This window comes from Babylonia areolata, chromosome 15 (genome assembly GCF_041734735.1).
Source record: "Babylonia areolata isolate BAREFJ2019XMU chromosome 15, ASM4173473v1, whole genome shotgun sequence".
NCBI classification, from domain to species: domain Eukaryota; kingdom Metazoa; phylum Mollusca; class Gastropoda; order Neogastropoda; family Buccinidae; genus Babylonia; species Babylonia areolata.
Window position 1 is genome coordinate 34383365 of NC_134890.1, and position 20475 is coordinate 34403839.

General features: G+C 43.5%; 1 protein-coding gene across 1 annotated transcript; it reads left to right on the forward strand.

Annotated features, from left to right (window-relative positions):
• Positions 1 to 1092: 1092 nt before the first annotated feature.
• Positions 1093 to 17938, forward strand: LOC143290283 (methylsterol monooxygenase 1-like). Its single transcript, XM_076599627.1, has 8 exons — positions 1093 to 1331; positions 2171 to 2248; positions 4720 to 4791; positions 5922 to 5998; positions 6954 to 7080; positions 9072 to 9120; positions 13173 to 13331; positions 16273 to 17938. Exons 1-8 carry the CDS (start codon positions 1176 to 1178, stop codon positions 16428 to 16430), a joined length of 876 nt encoding a protein of 291 aa, XP_076455742.1. The 5' UTR covers positions 1093 to 1175; the 3' UTR covers positions 16431 to 17938.
• The last annotated feature ends 2537 nt before the right edge of the window (positions 17939 to 20475 follow it).

Genomic DNA, 20475 nt, shown 5'->3' on the forward strand with positions numbered 1-20475 from the left:
GACATCAGGTTCACAGTGTTCAGTGAACACGGGCCAAAGTGTCACGGTGTGAGCACTGACATCAGATTCACAGTGTTCAGTGAAACACGGGCCAAAGTGTGTGTGAGTACTGACATCAGGTTCACAGTGTTCAGTGAACACGGGCCAAAGTGTGTGTGAGCAGTGATCCACTGAGATGTGTACATGGACACCCTTCCCCCCTCCCCCATCCCTCTGAGTGAAAGGAAGGGGAACATGACTGTTTGTCGATGATGCTCTCAGTATTGAGGGGCCGGACTGGTCAACTGATGCTGATGTCCCGGGGCCTCCGGCAGTGGTGCCTGGATGCTGTAGTGGGCGGAGTCACTGTGACAGGGTATGTGGTGGGAACATGAACAGGGTGTCGCTGACGTTCGAACGAGCCCTGACAACTGGTACATCAGTAACTGATGTCAGTATACATAACTGATGAAACTGAGGTATAATCACAGACAATTGTAGCGGCGGCGAATCATTGAGTTTGGAACAACGGAACTGTACGCAAACCATGCAGGAGGACATCAACTTCATTCAGGTATGTCGACTGTGCAGAACACACACACACACACACACACACACACGCGCGCGCGCGCGCGCGCGCGCGCACACACACACACACACAACTCGCACTTTCTATGTCAGTACTGACGTGCCGTCGTCAATCCGTTTCTGTCCATGTGAATGGCCGCAGTCCAACCACTAAAAGTGGTTAATCAGGTCAGTTCATGATCGACCGTGGCTCGGGTGACTGCATGAGAGCGTGTGCTACTTGTTTCAGTGCAGGTGTTCGCATTAATCGATTGATTGCATATCACAGTTTGTGGTGAGATTCGAGTTACGTATATTTCTATGACCCGTTTACCGCCTGTGGTTTAGCGACGCTCCACTCCCCCCGCCCGCTTTATTTTATATTATTTTACGTAAAGGCTATTTTTCCTTTCGTAAGTTTACGTGAAGCGCGTGTACTGATCAGCTGATCAACCAACTGACGGCGACGTGATCTCCGTTCGGTCATTTGATCAGACGACGGCCAATTGACCAATCACAGCTCGCGTTGCTAAATAATATCTAGTGTGTGGTGCTTGCTATTCCATTGCAAACACACCGAAAGCGCCACAGAGAGGTCGGGCAACAGGAGACGTAAGGAGAGAGAAACAATGGAGAACGTCACGACAAACACGCCGCTGATTGCTGCACAGCTTTTTGAATATCTTCCCGAAATACGGTCCCCTGTCAGAGATGCATGGATTCTCATGACAGACAACTACACGAAATTTCAGATCGCGACTTGGGGCTCTCTACTTGTGCACGAGGTTGGCATGAGTTTTTATTCTTTCTGTTGTTCCACCATCATGACATGACATATCATGATGTAATAACATCACTTGAGAAGTTAGTTTCAACAAAAAGGCATGGTAACCATCAGACCAAGTTCTTGTTTTGGTTCCTCTCTGCTGATTCTTTAGCAATAGAATCGACGCTGTCAAGTTGTTACAATGTTAATCTGGGTCATGGTCGGCCATAAGGTGACGTGAGGTCAATGGCTAAACGTTCTCAGATGACCTAAATGTTGTATTGAGTATGATTAAGAATATCCATGGTAAATTTGATCAGATGTCGTCCCCTCCTTTGAACGGTTAGATCTTCGTTGTTGAGGGCGCACAATCATATCAGTTGATTATTCTGGCACCCAAAACTGGAGGGGGGTGGAGGGGTGGTTTCGCTACTACTATTTTGTAGTTGTTCAGATGAATCGTTTGTTTTGTAGGACACTTGATCTGCCTGTTTATTAAATAGCAAATCTGTGTGTGTGTGTGTGAGAGAGAGAGAAGGCAGTGTGTTCCTGCTCAGTATATACTATTTAGAGCTTACCTGTGCTTGACAGATCAAATTGTTACTGTATGAATAATAGAATGGAACTTTTTGTGACCCAGAACAAATGTGTATGGGTTTGCACCAAGTGTGTGTGTGTGTTTAAGGAGGAAATAGGATAGTGTGGGTTTGGTGTTGGTTTGGCCATAAAATTTGGAATTCTGTGGAATCAGAAAAAACATACTTTGTTTGACAGATCTGTGAAATCGTGTAGACAAATCAAATGTTAAAAATTGGCGTGTTGACTTCATGAAGATCTGCATGATTTGTTCTGTTGCAGTTTGTCTACTTTGCTGCCTGTCTTCCAGCCTTTCTCTTCCAGTTCCTGCCCTTCATGAGAAAGTACAAAATCCAACAGGTACAAATCAGTTCAATTACTCAAGGAGGCGTCAGTGCACTCAGATAAATCCATGTATGCTACACCTTATCTGCTAAGCAGATGCCTGACCAGCAGCTTAACCCTACTCACTGAGTCCGACCTTGAGTAATGAGCTTAGAGAGAGAAAAAATTAATATCAAATATATATTGATGTATGCATGGTTGTGATTTGGAGAGCAGTATTTGACATGTAAGATTTATTTTCCTTGCTACCTGTTGTGCCCTTAAAAGTTGATTTTCCATTTGACTTGTGTTAATACAAATACCGGTGTATATGACCATAAGTCATTCAGTGTGCCTTTGCCTGAAACAGTTTGATGCCAGCCTGGAAACAGTGTGCCTGTCTGTGCACGATGTGTGTCAGTTGTGGGAGGGGAGGGAGGGGGGAGGGCTTGAGTGAGTGAGTGAATGAGAGTTAATGTGATATTTCCACTTTGCCTGTATGCTTGCTGTTTGTGTGGCAAAATGCACTCTGTGTGTGTGTGCGTGTTTGTGTGCTGTCAGTGTGTGTGGGTGTGTCTTTTTTATGCCTGAGTGTGTGTGTGCCTGTGTGTGTCGGGTGGTTGGGGTGGGGGGTCATACACTGTCAGAACTTGCCTACCTGATTTATTGGGGATATTCTCCATGCTAGCCTTTCCAGAAATGGTAAGATATATATGTACGTAAATTGATGACAGGTGATATAATTTTTTGTCAAAATTGATGACAGGTGACATAATTTGTCAAAGGAGACAGTCGTATTAATGAATATTTAGTTAGGTGTTGGAGACCAAGCTTTCTGGATGCTTATTTGTACATGTTCTAGGAATGTTCATGATCCTTTCATGTGCAAGGTGTTACATGATCATACATCATGTACCAGTACAGTATGTATTGTGTTCATTTTTTTGTCACAACAGATATCTCTGTGAAATTCTGCCTGCTCTCCCCAGGGAGAGTGCGTCGCTACACTTGTTTTTCTGCCTGCAGTTTTGTTTTCTTATCGAAGTGGATTTTTTCGACTGAATTTTGCCAGGGACAACCCTTTTATTGCCGTGGGTTCTTTTGCATGTGCTAATTGCATGCTGCACACAGGATCTCAGTTAACCATCTCATGTGAATGACTAACATCCAGACCACCACTCAGCGTCTGGTGGAGGGGGAGGAAATAATGGCGACTGTGGGGTTGGAACCAGTGCACACAGATTTTCTGGCTTACTAGGCAGACACGTTACCTCCAGGCCAACACTCCACATGTTGATTATCATTATCTGTAATATCCAAACTGCCAAGCGTCGTGTCCACATGGTCCAAGAATTGTTTTCTCTGTCAAATATGCCACACAGATTGGCCGCAGATTAAGCTTATGTACTCTTTGGCATCCAAGTAAGTTTAACTCAAGTTTTGAAGGTATGAAGATTTTTGTAATTAGTAATTACTGTTGATTAATCAGTTGAGCGGTCACTGCCACTGCAGATTGATGCTATACAGTGTGTGTGGAGGTCAACAGTCTGTGATTTATTCGTGCAGCCAGGGTTGAAGCCTTGAAGAATTTAACAAGTCATGAAATACTCTGAGGTCAAGGTCAGACTCTTAGCCAGAAAGTTTCACTAGTCAGTTGTCGTTAGCGTTTATCATCAATCGGTGAATGCCGGTATATTATATACCAAGAAGGCACATCAAGATCAGACAGCACACTGGCCCAGGTTTCCCTAATCGGTACATGATGTACCATAGTCAGTACATTACTATCCTAATCAGTACATGATGTACCATAGTAAGTACATTACTATCCTAATCAGTACATGATGTGCCATAGTCAGTACATTACTATCCTAATCAGTACATGATGTACCATAGTCAGTACATTACTATCCTAATCAGTACATGATGTACCATAGTCAGTACATTACTATCCTAATCAGTACATGATGTACCATAGTCAGTACATTACTATCCTAATCAGTACATGATGTGCCATAGTCAGTACATTACTATCCTAATCAGTACATGATGTGCCCTGATAACTAGCTCCATGACTAACCTTATCAGAACATATGTAAGCTTGCCACTGCTGAGTTCATATAACACCTTTATATGCAAGATGAAAACAGGTGACTGGCAGTGTTGTTTTTACATGTTCATAAGTGACCGTTTTGCTTTGAGAAATGAGTTGGTAAAGTGTGGCTGTTTAATTGGCAACAGTAAAAACAAACAAAAGAATGCGCACGCACACACACAAACATACACACACACACCACACCACACCACACCACACACACATACACACACAGACACAGACGCACACACACACACTAGACGTGCGCGCGCACATGCATACACACACACACACACACACACACAGTGAACACTCACCCACAAGCACACACTCTGTGCAGTCTTCATTAGAAGCGGAAAATGAATTGTGTTTAGAGAACAATAAGCAGCTCCCTGTGATTTTGTTGTTGCAGGACAAGCCGGAGACGAAGGAAAAACAGTGGAAATGTTTCAAGCTGTTGATGTTCAACCACTTCTGTATTCAGGTGAGGCTGGCCTTCAGATCTTGTGGATACTGGATATTGATGATGGATACACACTGTATTCCTTATCAACCCCATTGTCTGTGGCTACAGATCCCATAGATACTGGATATTGATGATGGATACACACTGTATTCCTTATCAACCCCATTGTCTGTGGCTACAGATCCTATAGATACTGGATATTGATGATGGATACACACTGTATTCCTTGTCAACCCCATTGTCTGTGGCTACAGATCCTATAGATACTGGATATTGATGATGGATACACACTGTATTCCTTATCAACCCCATTGTCTGTGGCTACAGATCCTATAGATACTGGATATTGATGATGGATACACACTGTGGGTATCAACCCCATTGTCTGTGGCTACAGATCCTATAGATACTGGATATTGATGATGGATACACACTGTATTCCTTATCAACCCCATTGTCTGTGGCTACAGATCCTATAGATACTGGATATTGATGATGGATACACACTGTATTCCTTATCAACTCCACCTGTTTTCTGTATTAATTTTTGTTTTGCTATTGAAACCACTTGAAATTCAACCATGTTTGTTCCCGTTTGAAATTTGGTTTCATGTTCAGAGTTTCACAATTGGTGTTCTCTACCTTTTACAACAAGTGCAGTCGGAAGCATGTTCACTTTGCACTGCATAAACTTTCTAAATTCCAGTTTGTTCTGTTTTGAAAAAAATGCTTTTTGTTCATGTTCTGTACACTTGACCTGCTGTCAGTTACGAATGTTTAGCTTTGTTGTTTACATGGAAGCAAACATCCTAATGGTTAAGAGTGACTGTTCAATGCAAAACCATGCAATTAGAAAGTTTTGGATAGTCAATTTTAACAAGCATTGTTGCTTGTCTTGTTTTGCCATTCCTAGATAAGGGCTTTAAAAGTTATGCAGTCAAAGTGATAATGCTTAAAATTCCTTGCATTAAATGCTGTTTTGTATTTTGGCCTTTGACTTGAATCCTGCGATGCACCTCAGGAAATAACAACATACAAGAAACAATAGGGTGTTTGGATGTATATATTACATTGATATCAAGGAGAGCAAATAAAGAGTTGCTGACACAAGCAGTGGTCAGTGAAGTGATGTGTGTTGTGTGTTGCAGGCTCCGTTGATTTTGGGTACCTATGCCTTCACAGAGTATTTCAACATCCCCTACACCTGGGATCAAATGCCACCTTGGTAATGTTTTTTATGTTCTTTTTTGTTTTGACTTTGTATCGTACATTGTATTTTTGTTAATTGATTTTTTTTTTAACTTGTTTTTATTCAGTTCACAAGTACAAGGTGGTAAACAATCGCATACATTTGCCTTTTTTTCTTTTAAGAAAAAAGCAAAACAACAACAACAACAAAAAACAAGTGAATGACTGTTTTTTTGTGTTTGCGTGTGTGTGCTTGTGTTAACCCATTTTTGTAAAGCTCTTAGAGCATTATTTAGAGGATACGTTCTATAGACATAACTTTACATTATACAATATGTGCATATATGTGGACCCATTTTTGTAAAGTGCCTGGAGCCCTAACTTTGAATGATAGGTACTACATAGATTTACATTTGTTTTCATTTTTGACTCACTTGTGTAAACAAAGTGAGTCTGTTTTAACCCGGTGTTCGGTTGTCTCTGTGTGTGTGTCTGTGTGTCCGTGGTAAACTTTAACATTGACATTTTCTCTGCAAGTATTTTGTCAGTTGACACCAAATTAGGCATAAAAATAGGAAAAATTCAGTTCTTTCCAGTCATCTTGTTTAAAACAATATTGCACCTCTGGGATAGGCACAAAAAAAAAAAGAAAAAAAAAGAAGCCTAATTATATGCAAACTGCATTTACTGTTATATTTATATTTTTTGTATTCTCTAAACTTGGCACTTTGACCTCTTATTCTGACACAACAACAAGAGGAGTCATTATCATTTTTTGTTCAAACAGGAACTTCTTTTGCTAAGCATGGAATTTTTATTTATTTTGCAAACGTTTTGGTGCAGATAGTAAAAAAGGGAAATTACTCTGTAATTAATGCTAGGGGACTTAATTTATCACAAGTGAGTCTTGAAGGCCTTGCCTCTCTTGTTATCATTTATGATGATGATGATGTTGATGATGGTCTTGATGACTGTGTGGTGTGGGTGTGCAGGTGGGATCTGGCTCTGCGGTCGTTTGGCTGCGCTGTGATTGAGGACACGTGGCACTACTTTCTGCACTATGCCCTGCATGACCGTCGTATCTACAAGCACATCCACAAAGTGCACCACCACTTCCAGGTCAGTGCTGTCCTCAGGGGCGCAATACCTAGTGGTTAAAAGCGTGGGACTTTCAGCCTGATGGTCCTGGGTTTGAATCTCAATAACGACGCATGGTGGGTAAAGGGTGAAGATTTTTCCTGATCTCCCAGGTCAACATATGTGCAGACCTGCTTTATGCCTGAACCCCCTTCGTGTGTATACACAAGCAGAAGATCAAATACACATTAAAGATCCTGTAATCCATGTTGGCGTTCAATGGGTTATGGTAACAAGAACACACCCAGCATGCACACCCCTGAAAATGGAGTGTGGCTGCCTACATGGTGAGGAAGAAACGGTCATGCGTGTAAAAAGCCCACTCATGTACATACGAGTGAATGTGGGAGTTGCGGCCCATGAACGACGAAGAGCTTTGTCCTTGCTAGCGAAAGGCTGCGTTTTTGTTTTGTTGTTTTTTTTGTTTTGTTTTTCACATGGTTCTAGTCTTTTTAAAAATTTATTTACTGTGTATGAAAACACAATGCTGAACGATCGATACATCACATCAAAATAACATTAAAAAAATCTGCAGAACTTTTTGTCACTGCTCAAATTGTACACTTCTTCTGTACCTCCGACAATAAACACTTTTAAAGGACATGGTGAAATAATGCTTTATGATTTTATCAGTACAACAATAAACACTTTTAAAGGACATGGTGAAATAGTGCTTTATGATTTATCAGTACAACAATAAAAACTTTTAAAGGACATGGTGAAATAGTGCTTTATGATTTATCAGTACAACAATAAACACTTTTAAAGGACATGGTGAAATAGTGCTTGACCTGGGAGATCAGGAAAAATCTTCACCCTTTACCCACCATGCATCGTTACTGAGATTCAAACCCAGGACCATCAGGCTGAAAGTCCCACGTTTTTAACCACTGATGGATTGTGCTGCCCGCCTTGTCTACAAGGCACGCAAACATGACCGTATCTCTCCCCTCCTTGCAGAACTGCACTGGCTGTCTGTTTCTTTCAGAATTCAGTACAAGATTGCCACTATTTGTTATAATGTTATCTCTAGCTCTGCTCCTCTTTATCTCCAGGAACTCCTCCATATCTATTTTCTGTCTCGGTCTCTGCATTCCTCCTGTAATATTCACAATTTTCGCATACCAAACTGGCAAAAGGAACCTCATGGTGAACGCACTTTCTCTTTCATTGGACCTGTTTTCAGGAACAAACTCCCTTATTGTGTTCGACACGCTCAGTCTGTCCTCATTCAAATCGGCTCTCAAAACTCACCTTTTCCACAGTTATTAGTTTTTCTGCTCTGTGTGTGTGTCTGTGATAATTGGTGGGTGGAGAGAGGAATGGGGCAGTATTGGTATGAGAGTGTGTGTGTGTGTGTGTGTGTGTGTGACCTGTTTATTTTATGATGTGTATTGGCAAATGAATGTTATGAAGTGTATCTGCATCAGTGTGTGTATGCGTAATTGTATTTGTAAACGCTCTGGGCTCTCAGGAGATAGGGCATCCAAATATTCATTATTATTATTATTATTATCAAATTATTTTTGTTATTATTATTATTATTATTATTATCCCCCACAACGCTGTGATCCAGTGCAGTCTTGTCTCCTGATTTCAGTCCTCGTCCTTTACAACAGACTGAACTGTAAATCAGATCCCTCTGATCAGACAGTGAGCTGTTTGTCAAACTGTGTCAGTCTTTACAACAGACTGAACTGTAAATCAGATCCCTCTGATCAGACAGTTGTCACAGAGCTGTTCGTCAAACTGTGTCAGTCTTTACAACAGACTGAACTGTAAATCAGATCCCTCTGATCAGACAGTTCTCACAGAGCTGTTTGCCAAATGTATGTCAGTCTCAGACATCTGTATATGCGGAGTGTTAGATGTTAAATATACCCCCGTGTTTAGTACAAGCATGGTGGGCAGTAAGTTGCTATTGCCATGAATGTCGTGTATGTCTGTGATGAGAGAACTGTTTTTCTTTTCAGACTCCTTTTGGCATGACAGCTGAATACGCTCATCCTGCAGAAACTTTGAGTAAGTTGAATTACACAGCTCTCTTTCTATGTATGTATGTCAGGTGTAGGATGGGAGTCTGTGTTCTTGTAGAGAACTCTGGAGACGGTGAGTTGTGGGTCAGGCTGAATGGAGATGACATCCAAAAAAGGAATGTAGCTGGAGGATGGGGTATAGTATGGGTATAGTGTAGAGCATAGTATGGGTATAGTGTAGAGCAGCATAGTATAGTGTAGAGCATAGTATGGGTGTAGTGTAGAGCAGATAGTATAGTGTAGAGCATAGTATGGGTATAGTGTAGATCAGCATAGTATAGTGTAGAACATAGTATGGATGTAGTGTAGATCATAGTATGGGTATAGTGTAGAGCAGCATAATATGGGTATAGTGTAGATCATAGTATGGGTATAGTGAAGAGCAGCATAGTATGGGTATAGTGTAGATCATAGTATGGGTATAATGTAGAGCAGAGCATAGTATGGATATAGTGTAGAGCAGCATAGTATGGGTATAGTGTAGAGCAGAGCATAGTATGGGTATAGTGTAGAGCAGCATAGTGTAGGTATAGTGTAGAGCATAGTATGGGTATAGTGTGTGTGTGTGTGTGTAGAGCATAGTATGGGTATAGTGTGTGTGTAGAGCAGCATAGTATAGGTATAGTGTAGAGTAGGGCGAAAAAGGGCCATGCAGTCCGTGAACTGGTTCACTTCATCCTGCACTGAAGACTTTCACAAGGTTTTCAGGGCCATGCAATCTGTGAACTGGTTCACTTCATCCTTCACTGAAGACTTTCACAAGGTTTTCAGGGCCATGCAATCTGTGAACTGGTTCACTTCATCCTTCACTGAAGACTTTCACAAGGTTTTCAGGGCCATGCAATCTGTGAACTGGTTCACTTCATCCTTCACTGAAGACTTTCACAACAAGGTTTTCAGGGCCATGCTGTCAGTGAACTGGTTCACTTCATCCTTCACTGAAGACTTTCACAAGGTTTTCAGGGCCATGCTGTCAGTGAACTGGTTCACTTCATCCTTCACTGAAGACTTTCACAACAAGGTTTTCAGGGCCATGCAGTCAGTGAACTGGTTCACTTCATCCTTCACTGAAGACTTTCACAAGGTTTTCAGGGCCATGCTGTCAGTGAACTGGTTCACTTCATCCTTCACTGAAGACTTTCACAAGGTTTTCAGGGCCATGCAATCTGTGAACTGGTTCACTTCATCCTTCACTGAAGACTTTCACAAGGTTTTCAGGGCCATGCAATCTGTGAACTGGTTCACTTCATCCTTCACTGAAGACTTTCACAAGGTTTTCAGGGCCATGCAATCTGTGAACTGGTTCACTTCATCCTTCACTGAAGACTTTCACAACAAGGTTTTCAGGGCCATGCTGTCAGTGAACTGGTTCACTTCATCCTTCACTGAAGACTTTCACAAGGTTTTCAGGGCCATGCTGTCAGTGAACTGGTTCACTTCATCCTTCACTGAAGACTTTCACAACAAGGTTTTCAGGGCCATGCAGTCAGTGAACTGGTTCACTTCATCCTTCACTGAAGACTTTCACAAGGTTTTCAGGGCCATGCAGTCAGTGAACTGGTTCACTTCATCCTTCACTGAAGACTTTCACATCAAGGTTTTCAGGGCCATGCAATCTGTGAACTGGTTCACTTCATCCTTCACTGAAGACTTTCACAAGGTTTTCAGGGCCATGCAATCTGTGAACTGGTTCACTTCATCCTTCACTGAAGACTTTCACAACAAGGTTTTCAGGGCCATGCTGTCAGTGAACTGGTTCACTTCATCCTTCACTGAAGACTTTCACAACAAGGTTTTCAAGAGGGAAGGAGTAAATCTAAAATCCAGGCGCCAGAAATTCATTCTTTATCAGACATTTTTTTAAACACTTTGTGCTGGGATTCTAAATGTTGATGATTATTATGATGATGATTATGTTATGGTGGCCAGATGGTTCCTGAACTCTGCACACCTGCTGGATGTAGGGTGGAGATTTTCCCATCTCAGTATGTCAGCAGTGCAAACCTGCTTCTGCCTAAACCCCCTTCATGTGTATACATATGCAAAAGATGAAACACACTGGTTGAATATCATGCAATGCATGTGGGTGTTTGGTGGGGGTGGCAGCATGAACATGTGGGTGTTTGGTGGGGGGATGGCATGAACATGTGGGTGTTTGGTGGGGATGGTGGCATGAACATGTGGGTGTTTGGTGGGGGGGTGGGGGGGGCATGAACATGTGGGTGTTTGGTGGGTGGTGGTGGCATGAACATGTGGGTGTTTGGTGGGGGGTGGTGGCATGAACATGTGGGTGTTTGGTGGGGGGTGGTGGCATGAACATGTGGGTGTTTGGTGGGGGGTGGCATGAACATGTGGGTGTTTGGTGGGGGGTGGCAGCATGAACATGTGGGTGTTTGGTGGGGGGGTGGCAGCATGAACATGTGGGTGTTTGGTGGGGGATGGCAGCATGAACATGTGGGTGTTTGGTGGGGGGATGGCGTGAACATGTGGGTGTTAGGTGGGGGATGGCATGAACATGTGGGTGTTTGGTGGGGGATGGCAGCATGAACATGTGGGTGTTTGGTGGGGGGATGGCGTGAACATGTGGGTGTTAGGTGGGGGATGGCATGAACATGTGGGTGTTTGGTGGGGGATGGCAGCATGAACATGTGGGTGTTTGGTGGGGTGGCGGCATGAACATGTGGGTGTTTGGTGGGGGATGGCGGCATGAACATGTGGGTGTTTGGTGGGGTGGCGGCATGAACATGTGGGTGTTTGGTGGGGGGATGGCGTGAACATGTGGGTGTTTGGTGGGGTGGTGGCATGAACATGTGGGTGTTTGGTGGGGGTGGCGGCATGAACATGTGGGTGTTTGGTGGGGGTGGCGGCATGAACATGTGGGTGTTTGGTGGGGGTGGCGGCATGAACATGTGGGTGTTTGGTGGGGGATGGCGGCATGAACATGTGGGTGTTTGGTGGGGGGGTGGGGGGTGGCAGCATGAACGTGTGGGTGTTTGGTGGGGGATGGGATGGCATGAACATGTGGGTGTTTGGTGGGGGTGGCGGCATGAACATGTGGGTGTTTGGTGGGGGTGGCGGCATGAACATGTGGGTGTTTGGTGGGGGATGGCGGCATGAACATGTGGGTGTTAGGTGGGGGGTGGCGGCATGAACATGTGGGTGTTTGGTGGGGGGATGGCATGAACATGTGGGTGTTTGGTGGGTGTTTGGTGGGGGATGGTGGCGTGAACATGTGGGTGTTTGGTGGGGGGATGGCATGAACAGGTGGGTGTTTGGGGGGGTGGTGGCATGAACATGTGGGTGTTTGGTGGGGGGTGGCATGAACAGGTGGGTGTTGGGGGGGGGGGGGGGGGCATGAACATGTGGGTGTTTGGGGGGTGAACATGTGGGTGTTTGGTGGGGGTGGTGGTGGCGTGAACATGTGGGTGTTTGGTGGGGGTGGTGGTGGCGTGAACATGTGGGTGTTTGGTGGGGGTGGTGGTGGCATGAACATGTGGGTGTTTGGTGGGGGGCGGGGGGGTGGCGTGAACAGGTGGGTGTTTGGTGGGGGGGGGGGAGTGGCGTGAACAGGTGGGTGTTTGGTGGGGGGGTGGGGGTGGCATGAACATGTGGGTGTTTGGTGGGGGGGTGGGGGTGGCATGAACATGTGGGTGTTTGGTGGGGGGGTGGGGGTGGCATGAACATGTGGGTGTTTGGTGGGGGGGTGGGGGTGGCATGAACATGGCCAGCATGTATCAAGCATGACAGTCATCGGTGAGTCCATGTTGGTCATGAAATGGAAAGAAGAGGATTATTATTGTTATTATTATGATTGTTGTTGTTATTGTTGCTATTATTATTATTATTTCGATATTATTAGAATAGAATAGAATGTCTTTTTTACCAAATGTACCAGGGTCACAAGAAATATTGGAGGGAGGGGATAGTACATAAAAAAAAAATTACAAACATAAATCGAAAATCATATACACACAGTGGAATTTTGGACACATACATGTGCGCATCAATATATGAAGTTGTGATTACTTATGATTTCAGTCTTGGGTGCTGGGTTCTTCATCGGCGTGTTGTTGCTGTGTAACCACGTGGTGTTTCTCTGGGTGTGGGTGACGGTGCGACTATTTGAGACCATCGACGTTCACAGCGGATACTACGTGCCCTGGCTCAATGCGTTCCACCTCTTCCCCTTCTATGCTGGTAGGTGCTGGGGGTGGGGTGGGGGGGTGTTGGTTGATGAGGGAGGATGGGTGGAGGGGGGTGTTTGTTTGGGGGGGGGGGGCGTTTCGGGGTGTGGTGTGTGTGTGAAAAGTATGTTTTTGTGGTGTCTGTGTGGGTGTTTGTGGTGTGTGTGTATGTACATGGATGTTATGGGTGTATGTTTGTGTGGAGAATATGGGGGAGGGGCTGGGTGGGGGAGGTGGCATGGGTATTGAGTGCTTTAGGAACTGAGGTTTGCCATTTTTTTATACACAGAGCCATATCATACTACGCAGTTAAATGAAAACATTTAACACAAAATGTTCACATTGCTCCATGCTATTGGAAATAGAAACCTCCACCCCTTTAAATCAGCCTCACTGTTTACTCTGTGCTGTTATCTCCCTTTAAATCAGCCTCACTGTAAACTCTGTGCTATTAATACATCCTTTTAAATCAGCCTCACTGTAAACTCTGTGCTATTAATACATCCTTTTAAATCAGCCTCACTGTTTACTCTGTGCTATGAATATCTCCCTTTAAATCAGCCTCACTGTAACTCTGTGCTATTAATACATCCTTTTAAATCAGCCTCAGTGTTTGCTCTGTGCTATGAATATCTCCCTTTAAATCAGCCTCACTCTTCTCTGTGCTATTTAATACATCCCTTTAATTTTAAATCGGCCTCACTGTTTGCTTTGTGCTATTAATATCTCCCTTTAAACAGCCTCACTCTTTACTCTGTGCTATTATCTCCCTTTAAACAGCCTCTCTTTACTCTGTGCTATTATCTCCCTTTAAACAGCCTCACTCTTTACTCTGTGCTATTATCTCCCTTTAAACAGCCTCACTCTTTACTCTGTGCTATTATCTCCCTTTAAACAGCCTCACTCTTTACTCTGTGCTATTATCTCCCTTTAAACAGCCTCACTCTTTACTCTGTGCTATAATTTCACTGTTAACTCTGTGCTATTAATCTGCCTTTAAATCAGCCTCACTGTTAACTCTGTGCTATTAATACATCCCTTTAAATCAGCCTCACTGTTTGCTCTGTGCTATTAATACATCCCTTTAAATCAGCCTCACTGTTTGCTCTGTGCTATTATCTTCCTTTTAATTAGCCTTACTCTTAACTCCTAGCTATAAAGAATCTGACAGCTTATCTGTACAAATTGTTCAAGCTATGAAACACTCTAAGTGTAATTGAGTAAGCACATCCTACTTATGAATAATGTATGTAACAAAACTGAGTGCATTTCACCAAGCAGGTATGATTTATGATGTGTAGTAATCAGTCGAGTGGCTTTTAAGGTATGATGCCTAGTACTCAGAGTGGTTGTCACTTTAGATATGATGCTAGGTAATATTTTGCTGAGTGTATGTCAGCTAACAAGGTGTGATGCTAGGTGTTACTTAGCTGAGTGATCACTTTAAGGTGTGATGCCAGGTTTTACGCAGCTGAGTGTAGGTCACTTTACAAGGTGTGATGCCAGGTGTCACTTAAGGTGTGATGCCAGGTGTTAGCTTAATGTAGGTCACTTAAGGTGTGATGCCAGGTTTTACGCAGCTGAGTGTAGGTCACTTTACAAGGTGTGATGCCAGGTGTCACTTAAGGTGTGATGCCAGGTGTTAGCTTAATGTAGGTCACTTAAGGTGTGATGCCAGGTTTTACGCAGCTGAGTGTAGGTCACTTTACAAGGTGTGATGCCAGGTGTTATTTAGCTGAGTGTAGGTCACTTTACAAGGTGTGATGCCAGGTGTTACTTAGCTGAGTGTAAGTCACTTTACAAGGTGTGATGCCAGGTGTTATTTAGCTGAGTGTAGGTCACTTTACAACGTATGATGCCAGGTGTTATTTAGCTGAGTGTAGGTCACTTTACAACGTATGATGCCAGGTGTTAGCCGAGTGTAGGTCACTTTACAAGGTGTGATGCCAGGTGTTACTTAGCTGAGTGTAGGTCACTTTACAACGTATGATGCCAGGTGTTAGCCGAGTGTAGGTCACTTTACAAGGTGTGATGCCAGGTGTTACTTAGCTGAGCATAGGTCACTTAAGGTGTGATGCCAGGTGTTACTTAGCTGAGCATAGGTCACTTAAGGTGTGATGCCAGGTGTTACTTAGCTGAGCGTAGGTCACTTAACAAGGTGTGATGCCAGGTGTTACTTAGCTGAGTGAAGGTTTGAGTCAAGGCCTGACTAAGCGCGTTGGGCTACGCCGCTGGTCAGGCATCTGCTTGGCAGATGTGGTGTAGCGTATATGGATTTGTCCGAACGCAGTGCCTCCTCCTTGAGCTACTGAAACTGAAACTGAGTGAAGGTCACTTAACAAGGTATGATGCTAGGTGTTACTTAGCTGAGTGAAAGGAGTGTTTCATGGCCTGTACATGTCACAACCATCCATGTCCCCAGGAGTGTTTCATGGCCTGTACATGTCACAACCATCATGTCACAGGAGTGTTTCATGGCCTGTACATGTCTAAACCATCATGTCCCCAGGAGTGTTTCATGGCCTGTACATGTCACAACCATCCCTGTCACAGGAGTGTTTCATGGCCTGTACATGTCTAAACCATCATGTCCCCAGGAGTGTTTCATGGCCTGTACATGTCACAACCATCCATGTCCCCAGGAGTGTTTCATGGCCTGTACATGTCACAACCATCCATGTCCCCAGGAGTGTTTCATGGCCTGTACATGTCTAAACCATCATGTCCCCAGGAGTGTTTCATGGCCTGTACATGTCTAAACCATCCCTGTCACTAGGAGTGTTTCATGGCCTGTACATGTCTAAACCATCCATGTCCCCAGGAGTGTTTCATGGCCTGTACATGTCTAAACCATCATGTCCCCAGGAGTGTTTCATGGCCTGTACATGTCACAACCATCAATGTCACCAGGAGTGTTTCATGGCCTGTACATGTCTAAACCATCATGTCCCCAGGAGCGGAGTTCCATGACTTCCACCACTACAACTTTGTGGGGAACTACGGGTCGACCTTCACCTGGTGGGACCAGCTGTTCGGCACGGACCGTCAGTACAAGGAGTTCTGTGCCCGCAAGGTGCTGCAGGAGGCAGAGGAGCTGAAGAAGAAGAACTGAACACCCACCCTTCAACATGCACTCTCTCACACAAAGTGCACGCACAAACACTCAGAGGCTTGCGCAAACACACACAAAATGCATACACACACGTTGACACTGTAGATACCAGATGCGTTGACCCTTACAATTTAGGCGTTGATTTATAAGATTATTCAAGTTGGATTACAGACTTGTACAAAAATGCTCATGCGCAGGCACATGAGCATGCACACACTCATACATGCAAATATCCAACTGTTCACCCATTGGTTTAGGTGTAGTGAAAGCAAGTTTCTAATTTTGTGACTTTTTGAAGTACTGATTTTGAAAGGAGACATTTTGATTGGTTTCCAATCTCATGGTTTGCATTCTTCTTGTTCCTTTTGTCAGGCCCGGTCAAGTGCTGGGACTTGTTACTTTGTGAAATGAATGTACAATTAGAAGAAACACACAGATTGTTAGAATCATGGTTACAAGTTGATCTCCATTCGAGATCCACATTGCTTTCTGTGATCAGGGGGTGGGGAGTGGTGGTGAATCATAGTTACAAGCTGATCTCCATTTGAGATCCACATTGCTTTCTGTGATCAGGGGGTGGGGAGTGGTGGTGAATCATAGTTACAAGCTGATCTCCATTTGAGATCCACATTGCTTTCTGTGATCAAGGGGTGGGAAGTGGTGGTGAATGTTCAACTGGGAACAAAGACTAAGACACGTTTTTAGTTGAAAAAAAAAAAAAATTGAATGTGTGTGCAACACACAAAAGTGTCGTTTCCTGTTCCAGCATGGAACTGTCATCAATCAGGTATCTTGCCCACACAACAGCAAGATCTTAGAACTTTATTTTTCAGATTTTGTTATTTCTGAGTTTTGTTATGCATTTCTTTGGTAATGATGTTGACTTGAAAATGTGTAATGTTGTGACTTTGTAATGGTTAGTTGTTGTAATGATGGTGGATGTGACTTTTGTTGTAATGTGTTGATGATGGATGCGACTTGTAATGTGTTGATAAAGATGATGGATGCGACTTTTGTTTGTTTATGATGGATGTTATACATCCAGAATTGGTGCTGGCTTTCTCTAGCAGTGCTAAGTTTGCTTAGCGATAAGTTTTCCGTGTTGTAATTCCTTAGAGTGTGGAAGGAAATTCTCACTGCTAAGCAAACTTTGCACTGTTAAGATCGCACATGCAACCTTGCTCTGGTTTTTCTGTTAATTGATAATGACTAACAATGTCTGCTTCAAAGAAACATTCTGCTCGATCTCTGTAAATATTTGTTGCCATTTCCTCCATTTGAGTTTTTTTTTTTTCCAACAATGACTAAGTAAAAAGATATTTTGATTGTAATTTGACCGAATTCTATGCCATGAAAGTTTTTAAAAAAAATTTGTACTTATCTTCCAATAGGTATTTCCTCAAGATTGGTTTAATAATCATGTAATGTACAAAAGGTATTTTACGTGTGAAAAAAAATTTTTTCAATGCTCTCTCACTTGAGCAGAGATCAAATTCAAGTAAAAAAGTGAGTGGAATTTAGAAAAAAAGATTGCAAATAAAAGGATAATCAAAAACACACACCAGTTTTCTCTAATAATGTATACCACAGTGTCTGTCAATGGCAGGTTTTTGTGATCCATTTTATGGGAAGCTTCATGTGCTTGGGTCTTTTGACTTGTGTAATGTGAGTCGGTCTACTTGAACAGCCTCAGCTGTGTGTGTGCCAGATGGACTTCGGGAGCAGCTGAGTAACTGAAGACTAAATGGTGGTGTGGGTACAGGTATTTTAAAGGACACGGTAAACTTCCGTGTGCAAGCATGCATTAAACTGTATACAGTGCAGGGACAAAATGTTTAAAGTAACTTTGCAAATAACGGTTGTTTGCTGTGATAAATCACCACTCCACCCAGGTATGAACGGGTAGCGACGGAGAGGATTACCACCTGCCTTCCTGTGCTGACCTGCGTATAGACACTGAAATAGGAAACCAATGGCTGTATAGTATAGACACTGAAATAGGAAACCACTGCTCCACGGGCTGTATAATAGGAAACCAGTGGCTGTATAGTATAGACACTGAAATAGGAAACCACTGCCCCAATGGCTGTACAGTATAGACACTGAAATAGGAAACCACTGCCCCAATGGCTGTATAGTATAGACACTGAAATAGGAAACCACTGCCCCAATGGCTGTACAGTATAGACACTGAAATAGGAAACCACTGCCCCAATGGCTGTACAGTATAGACACTGAAATAGGAAACCACTGCCCCAATGGCTGTACAGTATAGACACTGAAATAGGAAACCACTGCCCCAATGGCTGTACAGTATAGACACTGAAATAGGAAACCACTGCCCCAATGGCTGTACAGTATAGACACTGAAATAGGAAACCACTGCCCCAATGGCTGTACAGTATAGACACTGAAATAGGAAACCACTGCCCCAATGGCTGTACAGTATAGACACTGAAATAGGAAACCACTGCCCCAATGGCTGTACAGTATAGACACTGAAATAGGAAACCACTGCCCCAATGGCTGTACAGTATAGACACTGAAATAGGAAACCACTGCCCCAATGGCTGTACAGTATAGACACTGAAATAGGAAACCACTGCCCCAATGGCTGTATAGTATAGACACTGAAATAGGAAACCACTGCCCCAATGGCTGTATAGTATAGACACTGAAATAGGAAACCACTGCTCCACGAGCTGTATAGTATAGACACTGAAACTTGTTAACAAAATAGGTTGGTATCACACCAGGCTAGTGTTCTCAATTTCCTGTTCTAATTTGAAGGAAGTTACTCTAAAGATATTTAAAAAGAAGAAAATGTATGTTTTAAGGAAAGTGCTGACGATCCACAAAAGAAAAGCGATTGACAGTTAAAGATCCAATGCTTCCCACGCTGTCAGTGTGTCCATTCTCTCCACACGGACTGACAGATGACAGTCACAGAATCTTCCGGTCTCAGTGCCAGGTGACCCACCCTCACTGAAAGACGGCTGATCCATGGCGTGCAGTGCAAGCCTCTCACAGGCGTCATTCCTCTCACAGGCGTCATTCCTCTCACAGTCACAGGCGTCATTCCTCTCAGCGTCATTCCTCTCACAGTCACAGGCGTCATTCCAATTCGCCTGTTGCTGTTTCACCTGTTCTTGATTCGCCAAGCACTGTACTGGTGATCCCCATTCGTCTCTCAGTTCGCCTTCACACCCCAAAGGACAAGTTCCTTTATCGTCATACACAAATACTGACAAAATCCACACAACATACACGCACACTTGACAGTACTCTACACACACATACATACTTTATATTCAGTTTATGCCAGTGTGCATGGCAGCAGATATCTTGACTCTAAATGCTTAATGATGGTGCACAGTCCAAAAGCTGTGAGAGACCTCTGAAATTCACAGTCTGCGTTTCTGACGATCTGTTTTGTCTGTGTGCCTCTGTCCTGCTGGCAGTCTGTCTGCTAGTGAGCAATGGTATATGTATGAATGGAAACATCTTGATTACTCATGGAGAAAGAGTGTGTGTGCACGTGCAAGTGCGCATGTTACAGAGACAGAATAGTGAAACAGGAATGGTTGGTGAAACAGGACAAATTATCAAGAGACCATTGAGACTGGCCGCACCGTCAAAGTGTAGGTGAAACAGGACAAATTATCAAGAGACCATTGAGACTGGCCGCACCGTCAAAGTGAAGGTGAAACAGGACATTAATTATCAAGAGACCATTGAGACTGGCCGCACTGTCAAAGTGAAGGTGAAACAGAACATTAATTATCAAGAGACCATTGAGACTGGCTGCACTGTCAAAGTGAAGGTGAAACAGAACATTAATTATCAAGAGACCATTGAGACTGGCCACACTGTCAAAGTGAAGGTGAAACAGGACATTAATTATCAAGAGACCATTGAGACTGGCCGCACCGTCAAAGTGAAGGTGAAACAGGACATTAATTATCAAGAGACCATTGAGACTGGCCGCACCGTCAAAGTGAAGGTGAAACAGAACATTATTTATCAAGAGACCATCGAGACTGGC

Excerpts from the sequence above, each read along its gene's own strand:
- LOC143290283 (XM_076599627.1), top strand. The coding sequence starts at position 1,176 with ATGGAGAACGTCACGACAAACACGCCGCTGATTGCTGCACAGCTTTTT. Across the intron at positions 4,792-5,921 it reads TCAACCACTTCTGTATTCAG|GCTCCGTTGATTTTGGGTAC; the intron begins GTGAGGCTGGCC and ends TGTGTGTTGCAG. Across the intron at positions 7,081-9,071 it reads AAGTGCACCACCACTTCCAG|ACTCCTTTTGGCATGACAGC; the intron begins GTCAGTGCTGTC and ends TTTTCTTTTCAG.